The sequence below is a fragment of the Lepisosteus oculatus genome, chromosome 20 (assembly GCF_040954835.1).
Source record: "Lepisosteus oculatus isolate fLepOcu1 chromosome 20, fLepOcu1.hap2, whole genome shotgun sequence".
Taxonomy (NCBI): domain Eukaryota; kingdom Metazoa; phylum Chordata; class Actinopteri; order Semionotiformes; family Lepisosteidae; genus Lepisosteus; species Lepisosteus oculatus.
In genome coordinates this window covers 14761483-14777883 of record NC_090715.1, presented here as the reverse complement: position 1 = coordinate 14777883, position 16401 = coordinate 14761483, and the positions used below count along the sequence as shown (strand labels likewise).

Here is a 16401-nt window from a genome sequence, read left to right as displayed (position 1 = left end):
ATTCAAAATCCTCATAGACACTCAGCACCAATTGAGCTTCTTCATAATAAACAGTGATATGAACGGGAGGTTACGTGTGGAAACTATGTGGAAGTGCATTTAAAACTGAGAACAGGAGGTATGTCTTCCCCCAGAGGGCTGTGGGAGTGTGGAATAAACTCCCCTGCTATTTGGTTGAATCAGATGCCTTGAATTCTTTCAAGAAATGCCTGGATGAGATCCTTTGATCAGTTAATTACTAACAACCTAATAGGCTAGATGAACCAATGGCTTCCTCTTATTTATATCATTTCTTATGAACTTATTTGTATTGCCTAATAAAAGCACATATGCCCAATGTCTGTGCAGAAATTTTAAAAATATAGATATCAATTTGAATAAAAGGAGATGTTCAGTACTGTTTCTCTCGATATGCAGTACAAGTACTTGCTAATGTGTTGTGTGTGCTGTATGAGTCCAGTTCCAATATTACACCATGCCCCTGTAAGCCTACAGTGAAACATGACACAGCACGATGACCTTCAGAATAAACACTGAATGCCAAACCAGAGAGCACAAGTGGAATGTGTGCGTGGTAGGCATGCGGCTCTGCGTGTCGTTCAGAAACAGCGCAGTTTTTTTTGGCAGAGAACACCAATTTTATTTCTTTTTGTTAAATGCTAAACTAGTACCCAGCAGTGTCGGAAAATGTAGTACATTTTTGAGAATCATTGACTGACAACAGAAATATACAGTGATATAAATATAAAACAATATTACCGTGCGTACAGTATAATCATTTCTTTGTTCCAAACGAGGACTTATCAGATACTTTTTAAAACAATTTCATACGAAGTAATTTATCTACATTTGATATTTTTGGACATACATATCTGATACAGTTCCACTACTTTAGCAGTAGGAATATTTAGACTAGTTGCATACTGTTTGTGTGAGGCACAGAACTCAATAGTAAATGTTTTGAAGGCTGTGAGGTGATCTGGGAGAAAAAAATAATACTTTTTTTAGACCGAAGGAATTGCCCCTGAATGAATTTCACTTAAATTGATTTTGCAAGTGTTTAGCCTTTTTAGCATGAAGCACTTCTCTAAGGGGAGCAAGCCTCACCGTTTTCCAATTTTGAAAAAAATATCAGGAAATATTTAATACAGTAGAGAAACAAGCAGTGCTGCTGTCTAGAGAGGCCACTGTTACCATGTTTATTTTTGCAATTTGAAAGTTTCACGGTGTTTTCAATTAGAGGTTAAATCTGCTCTGACACCTAACAAGCAAGTAGTGATCTAATTAATCCAACCTAGAAAATAACAAGAAATGCAAGGAGAAAAAAAACAACTTCAGGTCGCTGTCATTAAATCGTAGTCATTGCTCCTTCAGCACAAAATCTTCTCTGTTCTGTGTTCCTCTGTGAATGGTTTACACCTTAGAAGAGTGTTTGTGAACATAAACAACTGGCAGGACCTCAAGGGAAAAGGACGTGGCTGTCTACATAAATTGTATTTTTTGTAAATTGGAGTTATTTTTGCAGTGAGAAGAAAAAGTACACATTGAAATGTTCTGTCTTCGAAGATATTAGATGTAATCTCAAACTGAAGAAAAATGCTATTAAGCTGTCAAGTATGCTTCAAACATTTCACTTTTATCTCTTCTGTATTGTTTTCTTGTTTTTTTTAACTATCTTAAAGGTCAGTCATAGTCTTTGACTATGCGTGCATTACTAGACACTACTGATGTTTCAATGACAGTGTTTATAATTTAAAAGAAACACACCCAGCATTTATTAGTCCATGTAGATAGCGTTTGTAATTTATTTTAGTAATGGATCCAGAACATGATCCACCCATCCATTTTCCAACCACTTTAAGCAGTACATAGTCACAAGGGAGCTGGAGCCCATCCTGGCAAGCAAAACACACAAGGCAGGACACAGCCTGGACAGGACTCCAGTCCATCGCAGGACAGACACAGACACTCACACACTCTCACCAGGGCCAATTTTCCCACAAGCCAATTAACATACAGTACTAGTATATCTTTGGACTGTTTGGACCTAGTTGTAAAATGGGTCCCTCAAAGGAAGTTCACCTGAACACAGGGATAACATACAGTAGACAGCCACACAGGTAGCACCCCAGATCTGGAGCTAAATCTAGGGCCCCAGTGCAGTGAGGCAGCAATGCAAACAACTGAACCACCGTGCTGCTCTCTCAGCAAAATATGAAAGAAAGAAAAGAAAAAAAAGCTTCCTTAAGCTATATTTCGTTTCATACCTGTTGAGGCCTTTACCTTTAATGAAAAGTTGTCAGTTCTTTTTTTTTACATACTTTATTGTGACAAAACATTACAAAAAAGGACCATCGAATCAGTTGTACCTAAGAGCTTGGACTTTCTTTCACAGTAACTCTGGATGCTTTTCTCAGAATGTGGTTCCCCTCAGGAAATCAGCTGTTAGATTTAGAGTTGCAGTTGACTTCAAGATTAATGACTGTGATGCAAATAAGCAGACAACAGAAGCAGGGTTCATTCTGTGTAGCAGGCCCGTCTCTGTTTTGCAGGATTACACATACTGTACATTGAAGATTTATTTTTTGCTTTGGTGATTTCCCATTTCCCTCTTGTGACTTTGACATTCTTTGATCTGCAGGAGATCCTGGGGCTTGGGCAAAGTCCAGCGTACAGCAGGAAAAGACGGTCCCTCCTGGCTCCACCCATGTATGTAGCAGAAAATGATAGGGGCCCTTTTCCTAAATTCATTGGCAAGGTAAGTCTCCTCTAAAAGTGATAAAGGAAGTCAAATCATAAACAGTCTCATTTGCCGCTTCAACTACTGTACATTTTAGCTGGCGTTTAAAGTGCATGCATATACAGTAGGATGAGCTGTATTAACATGCTTTTTATGTCTTCTGCCAAGGTGCCTTTATTAAGCCTAACAAGGTCAATGTTTGGTCACAAGACCCATGCTCATTAACACTTTATCAAGGGATTCCTATTGTTCACCAGTAGCAAAACTAATGTTTTAGATAGCACAAATAGGTCTTATTGTTCTTCAAGGGCTACTTGTTTCCTGCGAGCCTGTGCAGTTTTTTTTTGCATGTTAAGCTGTTTTTTGTATCTTCCCTGAATTGGATTTTGAAGTCTTTAAAAACACGTGATCAGTGGAACCATCCTTTTCCATCACCACTGCTTGTCCAGAGGGCACTTTTTCTCGCTGTGACTGAGATCTTTCAGGGAGATTCATGCAAAAAATAGAGCAAGCAAAGTCTGAAAATATTTCTTCTTCCTCATAATCCACTCTCCTCTCTGTATGTCATCGAGTCAGGACAGCGGCTTCGACAATGGGATTCCTGCATTTTCATATTTCAAATGAAATTGCGGGATTTTCTGGCCCGACAGGGCGTGGCAGGAGAGAACCTGACGGGGGATCAGTGACGCTGGACGTGCGTCTGCGCCAGACTTCATTTCAACTCGGCTGGGATTCATGATCTGAGGCTCCTGGCTGGAAGACGAGATTGACACTTGTCTGGACATCAAATTCAACTCTAGTCATCTGCTAAACGGATCTTATCAGTCGAAAATGTCAGAACAGAGCAAAGCTCACTACGTCTTATCAAGAGTGACTTTTTTTGGATTATTTTGCCTGACAGCCTTCCCCCCTTTTTTTTTTCCAGCTGCTGCATGTTATACACCATCATATCCCTACTGCTGTAATTTCACTTACCGTACAGTATGAAAACCATACAGTGTCACTACTGTTGCCACCCTTCTCCTGACAAGATCCTGAGGCTTGTTACTGAGAACTGGTAGGGCCAGGTGTGTATATTCTTGTGTACAGTATATAGTGGAGAGGGGAGGAAGAGAGCATTCTTTGAAAAACAGAATGGGGGCTGAAATCAGCTTTGCATGATAATTGAATTTGCATATGTATAGTAATTGATAGTTACTCAGCGAGTGAAACATACTTCCTCACAGTGGATGTTTTTTTTTTTAAGCCCTAAGGTGTTCTTGACTTATTTCAGTGGCGATACTATATTCCTCCTCATCTAAAGTTACACGGCAAACTGACATTGAGAATTAATGAGTTTAGACGTCCTAGGGCACAGATAGTTATAATGGGAGTACGTGGCTGATTACAGTTGTTATTGAACATGATTGCGCAATTAATCCCTTTTTCCTTTCTTAGAAATAAGTCTTACCTTATGTCTAGTCTTTATGCGGCATAGTCACCAGCTTTCTCTTTAGTAGATTACTCTTTAGTCTAATGTATTTTTCTTTTTTGTGTTTTTAAATTACTGCTTTGACCTGCCTTACGTTAGTACTTCAAATCAATTTTCACATGTGATTTTTAAATCATTGATGTACTTCATCTGCTTGTACCACATTTTATGTCCCTCTTCAAACTGTTTTTGTGCTGCCATTACACAATTGGCATCATTTTCATCCCTTAGACCGTAATCAAGAAAATGCAGTGCCCTAACCAGCACAGTACTTTTTGTTTGCTGTAATAGCCTCTCATATTACAGTACAATACACATTTCTGTTTTTTCCATGCCCTTGATAAAAGCAAATTGTCTTTACTCTTAAGGTGCAAATACCAAGGAAAAACTGCATCAGAGCCATGACTATGAGGAAATAAAGTTCTTCAGTATTTTTTCAGTAGTGTAAATACTGAGCGGTAGTTGGCATCTATTGGCACACAGGTCCAAATTCCGGTTCAGATTCCATCTTTGGGGAGTTTGCAGGTTTTGTTCTGTGTGTTTTCAGCAGGTGCTCTGTTGTGCTCATACAGTACTCTACTTCCCAAATGTATGCAGGTTAGGCCCGATTGGCAAGTCAAAGTTTCCTCCTGGGCACAAACACACACAGACACGCCCACACTCACCCCAGGGCCGATTTGTCCACAAGCCAAAAACCCAGTATGTTCTTGGACTATGGGAGGACTGTACCAGGGCACTTGGCGAAAACCCACACTGACACAGTAAAGAGACAGAATCGCAGAGAGCCCCCGGTGCAGTGAGGCAGCAGTGCTGTCCACTCTATGGCCTTTCTTTTACTTTTTAAACCAGGTGTGAAGGATTGAAGTGTTGCTACTGCTTTCTCTAGAACAGTGCCTTGTGCTCTACCTGCTCCTTGGTGAATGTAGGACTTTGCTTCCTGGAGCACTGGAGGCAGCTCACACACAAATACATCCTTATTTTACCATGGCAACAGCTCCATTACAGGGTTGTAAGGTTATAATAAAGAAAGGCTATAGGCTCTTAAAAAATCAATGGTAATACAGAGCTATTCTCTTAGGAAAACACTCAACCTTCTTTGCTGTAAACCCATTGAGGCCAACATCAGTAATTAGCCCCTAACGGTTTGTTCTTTCCATTCAGTTAAATGAAGTATTTATTTTATTTTAAGACACGCTTTTGTGTCCTCAATGAAATTATATATTCATGAAGTCTTTCAGAGGGTGCTTTTAAATAACTGGTTTAGAGCTGGAAATGGGAGACCTAGTCATAGCAGGGGTCTGTTAAGAAGTGTTAATTAGTTTCGTCTCACAGGATAGGAGACATTGACCAAGAGCTATATTTTAAATAAGCCAAATAGCAGTAATGATACACTGAAGGCTGCTTGAAGTTTAACTATGCTGTCTGTGTTTGCCTGAGGCTTGTAGGATTCAGTTGCTATTGTCTCTGACAGGTTCACTCCCTCTCTACATCAGTGAGCCTTCCCTGAAAGAATCAGATAATACAAGATATTCAACTTCTGCTACATTGGGGAGCACACCAAATGGATTTTCCACATGAATAAGCCACAATTTCTCATGCAGGTCATTGGCAGAATATAATATTATTTTAAGATCCTATCTAAAATGCCCAGATATAAGGGGAGCAATTGTTTACAAGTGACCTCTGAAGAAAAGAAAACTATTCTCATTCAATCTGTATTCCTTTCTGACTCTCGTCATACAGTATTACGCTGTGACTGTTTGTAGGAATATCTTATGTTGCACCGGTGGAAGGTTGTCCACAGTTTTACATTTGACTTATTTTTAATTGCATTACTGTTTACTCTATATTGAATATGTTATCTTTTAGGATTATGTTTAAACCACAAACTTCAAATTATTATTCTATGAGCATATCTATAAACGTGGGTTACGACATTGCACCAGTTAGACATCATGTGCTTAATCTATGCTTAGGAACATATTAAATTAAAAGTAGCCTTGATTTTTAAAAATTGATCTTTTAATAATGTTTTCAATAAATTATTGTATCCCATTAAAAAAGAGGATTAATTGTTTTCTATAACTTTTTTGTTACTGGACTCAAAGCTGTGATTTGGTTAGTCATTAACTTCATTAACATTAACATTCATCCATCCTAACAAGTGCTAAAGTAGTTAAAATTCTTAGATATTTCATAGTATGCCGGATATTTTAGTCCAAAAAAGTTCTAATTAAAATTCTAATGGTATTGTACAATACTATGCGTTAAATACAGCTGTTAGCAGTCAAGAAGGATCACTTTGTTCCAGAGATGACCTAAATCTCCATCCACTGAGTGCTCATTAAATTTTTTTTAAAGTGGGTTCTCAATCATGTATACATAAATTTTAATTTAACATTTAGTTCTACGTGTACCCCACTTTAAAGTAGTTTTTTTCAATGGCTATCTATTCACTCCAAAGCTCTATTAATAAAGCAGATCATCTCAGATGTCATGACAACTGGTGGTTGTCAGTTGAAATGAAACTGTGAAAATAATAAGAAATGAGAGGAGAGTACTGGTGTTGATGAATGACCCGACAAAAAGAGTCTACAGCGCTGTCTGTGTTTTAGAAGAGTAAAGCCCTAGATTAATATGGTAGTGGTGATGAGCACAGTACGAGTTAAAAGCTGGTGGGATTTCAAACTACAGTGCTTCTCTTTTTGTGTTGAATTCAACACATGCTTGCATCAAGAGCCAAGTACTCACTCACTCATTATAAATACGCCACGCTCACTAGTGTTTTCCTATCAATGAGAGAAATTCTGCAAGTCATATCTCAGTATCCAGAACACGATTTTTTTTTTTGTGAAGGCATAATGTGGTCTTGCCCTAAGTTTAAGTAGCCATCCAAAAAAAGAAGTAAAAAATAAATATCAGGATTCATTTAAAATAATCCCCTAAAATATAACCCTCGAATTAGCATCCTAGACCCTTGATACAATACTTAATACAAGGGTACCATTCAATCAGTGCATGTAGATGCTTAAACAGCAGTGACACACAAAGGCACTTTAAGGAGCCAGTAGCAGTTACCTGCTTTTTCCAAATGGCTCAGTAGAAAGTGTTTGAGAGATGCTGCAAACATCATTGCTCTCATGGAGTGCAGCGCTAGTATCTTGGCCATGCTGTAGAATAGAAATGTAGGAGCAACGTGTGATGAACTGCCCTCGGAAAACCAAGCTTCTGAAGAGGAGTTCAATTATTTGAATGTTAAAAATGGTTATTTCTGGGTACGCGTTGGCTGCTTCCATACGTCTGTGCTCCACTGCTGCTTTACTCTACCACTTTACTCCCAAGCCACAGGAAACCTAGGTCTTGGCCATCTGTCTGTTAATACTCATATTCCACATTGCTGTTTGCACTGTTAAGCACGTGACTATAGCCTGGACATATCTGGCTGAAGGGCAACAGCCTTGCCATGAGAATTTAGAAGAAGCTTACAGTCTGCTGCAGGGGTGACGTGGATGGTGGAGAATTGTACAGTGCCAAATGCTAGGAATGATGGGACAGGAAGTGATATCAGTGATGTGAGTTGGATATTGTCAAGGTTAGTTTGAATGTGCTAGAAGGCCTAATATCTTGTTTCCGTAAAACAACTGTTTAGGCTGCTTCTTTTAGAAGGTGTGAAATAACTAACTACTGGTGGTGTTTTTTTCCCTCAAACTTCTCCCTGTCAAAGTTTGAATATTATAAAATGGTTTTCCAGTACTCATTGCTGAACTAAGCTGACTGTTGTCAGGGTTCAGAGGCTGCTACTGAATTGATATGGATGTCTTTCGTGTATTTCAACATTTCTTGATGTTTCCAGTATATTTCTAATCTTTACCATGAATGCATAGAAAGCTCTTACTCAGTACGACACACCTGGGTAGTTTTCATAACATCAGCACTTTTAACCTAATGTTCAACTGCAGCTAAATCTGAAAAGCGCCTCTATTGCACCAATATATTGCCTCAAAAAGATTCCTACAACCCATTTCATTGCGTGCTATTCGGAATGTTCCACTTTGTTTAAAAGAAAGTTAGTCCAAGCACAGTCCAGTCATCAGCACATCATAAAGGTACCTAATGACAGAGGTCCTGGACACAGTAACAAAGAATCAGGCTTATACTGTAGGTATTCTCTTTACATATACAGTACAAACCAACAAGGCCTTTATTATTGTGTGTATTAAAATTCCTCACACTTCTTCAGTATCTCATCTGTGGCAAAAAGCTTTGATTGATATTCATGTCACCAGAGACTATGGTGATTATGGAGGGTGATGTCTTTAAAGAAAACTTTCTTTTCGAGTAAAGAGGTAACAAAATCAAAGATTGGATGATAACAGCTTGTACTGTAAATACTCCCAGAAAGTAGCACTCTCTTCTCTGACACCCTGTAAGACACTCAGGATGACAAGTCTCTGTGCATGCACTGTGGTAGAAGAAAATGTAACCTGAGTTTTCTTTTTAAAAACAAAGCCAGCAGTCACATTTATTGCATGTGAAGGGACTTTCTGTATTTTCTTTTAATGTTTGCAATCATGTAATGGAAAGTGATATAAATAGGTAATGTTATCCCACTAGAATTATTGTTCATCACAGTTTAATGACTGGTGGGCAGGCACATATGCAGGAGGTGTACAGATGTATCCGTAAACAGTCCCATCGCTGATGCACACTTGACATGAAACATGGCAGAACATCCGCTACCAGCTCCTTGATCACCTGAAAGTTTTTTGCGAAGTATTTTCTTAATAACTCTGGTCGCAACTTTCTACTTCTTCTGTTCTTTCAGTTTCATGCATAAAAGAAAACATGCACGCTTACAGTACATTACTAGATTGCTGGCCTGTTGATAAGTCTTTACATTTCAGTCACATTTTGTGTTACAAAGCTAAAGTGTCAGGACTAGTCTAGGATCCTCATGTTGTAATCCTAATAAGAGCATGTAGAGTAGGTTGCAGTACATTGTGCACAATAATAATAATAATAATAATAATAATAATAATAATAATAATAATAATAATAACAACAACAACAACCACAACTATTATTATTATTATTATTATTATTATTATTATTATTATTATTATTATTATTATTATTATTATTATTATTATTATGTAGCAATAGTAATGACAATAACACTCCATCCTTTTCTTGATTTTTTTTGTGTTTACTACCAGATTGATCTAATTAGAGAATTTTGCCCTACTTGCCAAGATCTTTATCTCCTAAGAATGTAAAATTCTTAAGGTCACGTTTTGCCCCACAAGTAACAAAAACTGTCCTGAAAAAACGTTTTATCGCTTTTATCGGATTTCACATGGAACAGCAACCTGAAATGAGTTTCCGCCTCAGCTGCCCAGGGACGTCTGGATATTCTGCGCACGACTTCAAACAGGGCGCAGGAGAAGTACAAATAGAATATTTAGAAGCTTGAAAAGGATGTGCTCAGCTGTTATTAAGAGGAGTTTGGTTTTGCGCATGATCGTCCATTTATTATGCACTTTCAAGTAAACACTAAAGCCCTTTGCAGCCTGTGTACATTTGTCAATTAAAATTTGACCCTTTGGGTTGATGAGGATGGTGTTGGTTTAGTTTGTCAGTTTGACCCCCCTAGAAAGGCTGCTGTAGTTCAAAATAATGTGGCAAAAAGTAGATATTTCTGCCCTGTGGTGGTGAGAGACTGATTCCTCCCTGTTTCTGTAGCACCTGACAGGCTTTGTTACTGTTGCTTCCTCTCAGTTCCATTCATTGATGATTTCTTTTTTCACATGGGTAAAAATGAAACAAAAAGAAAACAAATCTCAGATTATAGCTGATGGATTTGCTGTTGCCCTGTGTTCTTGATTGGTCCCATAATATTTGTGATTGAGATTAATGTTTACATATAGTAAACATATTGTATTGCTAAAAATATTGGTAGTACTACTGTATGTTTGTTTTGGGGATGGCAGAGTGGTGCAATGGTTAGCATTTCAGTCTCACAGCACTGGGATCCTTGGTTCAATTCCTGAGTTTGTATGTTCTCCAAGTATTTGCATGGGTTTCCTCCCATAGTTAAAAACTTTGCTGGCAGATTCATTGGTTTCTGGGAAAACTGGCCCTGGTGCGAGTGTGTGAGTGTCTGAGTTTGTCTGTGTCTGCTCTGTGACGGACTGGCGTCCTGTCCAGGGTGTACCCTGCTTTGTGACCGTTGCTTGCCAGGATAGGCTCTGGTACCCTGGCGACCCTGAACTGGACACAGTGGGTATAAAATGGATGGATGCAAGTCAGCTTTTCATGCTGCTAGAACGTTACCTGTATCTAACTTACACGACATAATAAATCATTCTTTCTTTTGAAGCTTAGGCAGTCTTCTTCATGCTTTTAATTGTTTTCTTAATGAGATTTCAAGTATCCTCCCTGGGTTCTTCATTTTGACATTGCATAAAGAAACTCAAGCATCTGAAAACTGTTTACTCCATGCTGAAAAGAAAAGGAAAGAAACACATTTCGGCTGTGGAGCCTTCTTCCGGTGTTGGGTAAAATGAAGCCGAAACGTTGCGTTTCATGTGTTCTGTCTTCAGCAGCGCATAAACCTTTACTTGTTCCTTTGCAGCCTATGCATGCTGACACAGCTCCCTACATGAATTATTTGACAACTGTTACTAGATTGTCAAATAGAGATAAACACACAGCACTTCCTGGGGCCTGTTTTGTGTTTTTATGTTTGTTCTTCCTTCTTTTGTTTTGTTGCTTACTTGTGTCTGGTTGTTTACCTACTTCTTGTCTGACATTTGCATTTCGATTTTTTAGATGTTAGAGGTTTGAGTCAGCAGTCAAAACAAAGTCCTTCACCCCTCTTAACTTCTCTTCCTCCTTTTCTTACTACTTTTTCCTCTGCTATCATCTTCTTGCTCAATAGAAGTCTGTGTGCAGTATGAGCATTGCAGCTCCACCTAGCTACGTATCTTAATTGTGATTTCTTAGGGGCCTTTAATTACGTTGTCTGCTGTGGTGACGATTCAGAGACCTTTTGAAAATGAACAACAAATTCTGCTGCTTATTCTCACGCCAGAAATAAGAACAGTTCGAATTCCAGCTGGGTTTCAAGGCCATTCCCACTTTTTTGTTAGTTGTGTTTTTTTTATCATCCACATCACTAATCTGTTAAAATATTACTGACATTTTCTGGGCGTACTGTAGTAATAAGTACAAATATAAAAAGTAATCTTAAATCCTATGGAGATTATAAATGTAAATGCAGAATGTAGATTTTTAAGCCCAAGACGTTTTTCAACACAGTTGACATTTTTCCATGAATTTCTGTCCATTTCAGCCTGCCCTGCTGTACTGTATTATTAAATGTTTAGTCTTTGGTTTGTTAGCCATCATCTGTTTGTAAAGCAGCCTTTTTTACATCCTGCTGTATATAGAACAGTTTCATACATTAGGAAAGCCAACACACCTTTGCCAGATCATTCACAGAGGGTTGTTTCCAGTGCCAGTGCAATGAATGATTAAACACCTCATTCTTGAAATGTCTGTTGCCTAATAGCAGCATTATTAACTTGTTCACAGTCCCTATCAATCCGTTTTACCTTTCTTTTTATCTCTGTTCTGACTCTTTTGTAATGACACACAATCTAGCCTTCGTGAAGGCAGTGAAAGTGCAAGATGTTTATCCACAACTTCACGCATAAATAGGTTTCAAATTAGTTTTTATTTCCCGTTACTGTTGCTCCCTTTTGCACAGAGAACAAATATTTCTGCGCGCTAATTAAGGGAAATATGTTATCCTAAACCCCTGAACAGACTGGATTTGTTGGGTTTGTTTTTGCATCTTCACGTTATTTTTCAGCTAATGAAGGAGATTGATGGACAGGGTACAGTATGTACTGTTTTATGCAGAAAAATGCAAGATGAGATGCAAATTAGGTAGAGCTGGACATCTGCCAGCTGGTTCAGTTTCTTTTTGCTTGTAAACTCTAGTGGGATTTCTTTCACACCGCATGACTTTGAGGGGGACTGTGGCATGGTCCCCCTTGAGTGAAGTCGAGGCCGCATTGGAAATGAATCCTAGCTCATTTATTTGGTGTGCACTCTGATCCAAATCCTCTGCCAAAATGAGCTCTTCTTGGGCGTCAACAGCCTCTGATATAAGTGATCCTTTTCCAAATGAACTGGGTGTGAAAGCACCCTTAGTGGTCTGGTGGTCTACTTTAGTAAACCCATGAATGTTTAGTCACCTGCATTTCTGAAACTCTTTCCTTGATAATTGCAATAGCAATGGGTAGCCTCTTTTAAACAATAGAACAGAACAGATGTTTTAAGAATTTTAGCTGTGATTGGCAGAATTTGAAAGGTGGCACCATAGGACAGCATTGTTTATTCACACTGTCTTACAAGCACCAGAGCTGAATTGGAACATGAAGGCTTTGCAGAACCGCGGAAGATACTGAAAGATCCTTCCTAAGCATACCTGTCAGACTCACTTTAATTCTACACAGCCGACAACAGAGCAGAGTCCTCTTCTGAAATTTATTTTATAATGAAAGGACTGGAAGCTTGTTTTAATGATGAGAAAGAATCATGAAATACATTATTGGGAAGAGTTGAACTTCAAAAGGAAAGTTCCTGAAGCTTTTTCCCCCCCATTTGTGTTTGGATATAAATTGTTCATGGCAATGTGTAATAAACAACCTTTAGTAACACTTTGTGTTAAGTTGAGACAATCCCACTCAGATTTACTGTACAGTGGAACCAAAGGGAACTAAAGTGGTTCTTAAGGGAACAGCACTGGTCAGTGGCTCAGTCATCAGTCAGAAGAGTTGTTCCCAGTTTTCATCATTAAAGAACTTGATATACACATTAGCAATTGTGTGTCTGTACAGTAGCTTGGAGAGCTCATGGACTGTGTACCTGCAGGATCGGAGGAGCTGTACAGGGTCCCGAAATCTGCTTAAGCATTTCTCCGATCTACAGATGACCACAGTCTCTTTTTTGAGGTCATGGATTTGTTCTCTGTTATTACCTGACATATTTCAGGACCACAACTTGTGAAGTCATCACTGGATTTTAATGGGCCTCGGAGAGGGAGTTCTCCTTGCACTCATGTGACCAGAAGAAAAAGCTTCATTGAGAAAGTCCCCAAGAACGCAAGGATGAATATCTGGAATGAATCTTTCAAGAATGAAAGCTTTGAAAAGCTTTGTGAACAAAGTGCAGTTAATCCAGATGCTGTAAAGTGGCGTCATATACTGTAGCAATCTTGGGATCTCTTCAGCTATGTACTACTCTTTTTTGTCAAGAAAATTGAGCTCCACTTTTGATAGCTTTTTTTCTTTCAGACGACCCATGAAGAAGATTTGCACAGGCTCCATTTTTTGTTATGTAAAATAATAAGAACATTAGATGCCCAGCCTTCACGGATATAACTTTGCAGTCTGAACAAACATTTCTTTATAGAGCATCTTCTATTGAATCCACTGTGTAAGAGTACTTTAAATTCTGTTGCTGCTTGACATACAGCTACGGTAGCGATTAGAAAGTACCACCAAGAACTACAAATTGCCTGAGTACCCTTTGTGTGAGTCCTGGCAACAAAAAAATACATATATTCTCCAAAAAGTGAGTATTCAGGAAGATACTGAAAACAGTTGTTGAAATGCTCCTACCGAAAACAAAATTGTTTTTGATAGTTTCACACTAAAGAAAATCACTGCAATTTTGTCAGACATTTCGGTTTTCATTTAGAGTTCGAAGTGTTGTGTTTTACAATGCATTGTTGAAAGTCTTGCTTAAATGTGTCTAACCGCCTGTAATTTGTTTGATTGTCTTTGCACTTTTAACTCGCTGCCACATCTGGGACTCCCTCGAAAACGAAACTTGCTAGTCTCATGTGAGTAATGTGCTGGCTGCAATGTTTAAATCAAATATGTCTGAACATTGAGAACTGATTCAAATAAAGCAAATGATTGGGATTCAATCCCATGCTGATTGGCATTGCAATGTCCCCAGGTAATATCCAGCGATCCGCAGGAAGCCAACATCTTCCGGCTGACCGGAAAAGGAGCCGATCAAGACCCCAAGGGGGTTTTCAGCATCAGCCGGCACACGGGCGAAGTGTACGTCAGCCATCCCCTGGACCGTGAAAGGATCGCCACCTACCATGTGAGTACTGTACACCCCCCTGCCCTGAGCATTAAAGCGGTGCAACATGCTGTCTTCTCCCCTTATACAGAGTCGACTTTCTGTGGCATGGCATAGCAAGTGTGTCTGTCACTCTCAGTTCATTTCCCTTAAATATGTAACACCACATCCACTGCTGTGTGCACCAGCAATGCATTTTGACCCCAGAAGGTGCATTAATGTTGCTCATCTTATCACATGTTGCACCCGGCCTTGTTGTGGTGTGATGTTAGTATAAGCATGGCAGCCATTGTTTGCCAGCAGCCCCACTGGATACTTCAGATCAGCTTTAACATTTCAATTAAGGGTAGCTTTTAGGTTGACCAGACTGTGTAAACCTATCGTGGAATTTAGCAAAGACAATGGAGTTAACACCCCTACTCTGTTAGCAATGCTGTTGGATCATCAATGATAAAGCAGCTCTGTTTAATGTCTGATGAGAAGGATGGTGGATGTTATAGAACTGTATTCCTGGACACATAACTGAGGCATTGGTATTGTCCTGAGGGAAGACTGCCACCTAGTGGTCCACCAAACCACTTGTTTTCCCTAGCGGTCTCTCATCCCAGGCCCAGCCTTGCTTAGCTTCCGAGACCTGACGTGGTCACTATAAAAGGTGGTGATGCTTCTATCATGAACAGTCACCGAACACATTGGTACCCTTAAATGAAACGTCATTTCAGACAAACTGCATGGAAAAGTAAAGTCAGAGTATTGATTAGAAGCCAATTATAATCACGTGATTTCTAGAGGTATATAGAAAATATTTTCAGAACTAAAATGGCATGATAAATGACAGAGTACTGTACTCTCAAGGCTTTTCAATGCAAACATCCATGCGTAGATCTAGTCTCGTAATAGTCCTGGACTTGCTTGCTCAAGTCATCATGAGGTGGTCCGAGGTTAGTACTAATAAGAGTCTGTGAAAGTTCTGCTCACACGGCGGTGTGATCACCCAGGGCATGTTACTGGCCAGGTGTGACCAGGATTCCTCACACAGCTGGGCACCACTGAGGGTAGGGTGGGTGGGGTTACTCGGCTCTGAATCTCATGGATCCCAGTGACACAGCTATACCTGGGGACCTCCTGAAGGACACGTCTCTCCTCCAGTGGGCGCTGGACCCCAGCAATGGGGCTGCATCACGTGTGACTGATTAAAAGATGAACAGTATATCTCTGAGGCAGGTGGGTCAGAGGAGTCTGTCTGCAATTACTCAATCTCCCCATTGTGAGGTTGCAAGGCCGAGATGTGAAATACACATAATTGGCCATTTCAAATCAGATGGGTATAACAAAAGATAATTGGAGATCCTGAATTTTAAAACGAAAAAAAAGGTCCCACTGGGCTTCATCTGAACTGATAGATACAGTAGGAACCTATTAAGTATAAACTGTTCATATTCTACATGAACTGTACATGCCTTCAAAACTTTTTGTGATACTGATGATTTTCTGATACTTTTCTTTGCAATTGCTTTTCCAGCTTCAATTTTCTTAATTTAGCTGTGACTTTATATTATGTACAGTACAGACAGAAATTGCACAGAAAATGCTTATCTTAATAGCACTTAGGATGTATACTACAGATTTTTCCAGATATCTTCTGAGGTTTTGTGCAGTCAAAACATACACAGGTCATACATAAGAGCTTAAGAAAGTTAGCAAATTAGAGAATGCCATTCTGTCTATTTAGCTTGTTTTGGTGTCATCTGCTGATGGATTCAAAGAACTCATGTAGCCATAATGTATCTTGAATGAAGCCAAAGCACCATCTCCAACAGCAACTTGTCCAAATCCCTTTGTGTAAGAATTGCCTTCTGTTCATAGTTTTAAAGGTGTGTTTGCCATGGTTTGCACTTGTGTCCTCTGCTACAAACTATTGATATTGAAGAAGTCCCTTGGGTTAGGATTTTGTCTTGCCTTTGTGGATTTTCAGTACCTGAGTCAGGTCGCCTCATCTAGCTCAGGTTATCCACACTGTATA

The 16401-nt window shown here is 39.2% G+C and overlaps 1 protein-coding gene across 1 annotated transcript in view; it reads left to right on the top strand.

Annotated features, from left to right (window-relative positions):
- The window catches only part of cdh13 (cadherin 13, H-cadherin (heart)), a 415446-nt gene that overhangs the window by 153161 nt on the left and 245884 nt on the right, over positions 1 to 16401 (top strand). The window contains exons 4-5 of the mRNA XM_015368155.2: positions 2642 to 2758; positions 14247 to 14399. Coding sequence (XP_015223641.1) covers positions 2642 to 2758; positions 14247 to 14399 — 270 coding nt within the window. The remainder of the gene's footprint in view (positions 1 to 2641; positions 2759 to 14246; positions 14400 to 16401) is intronic.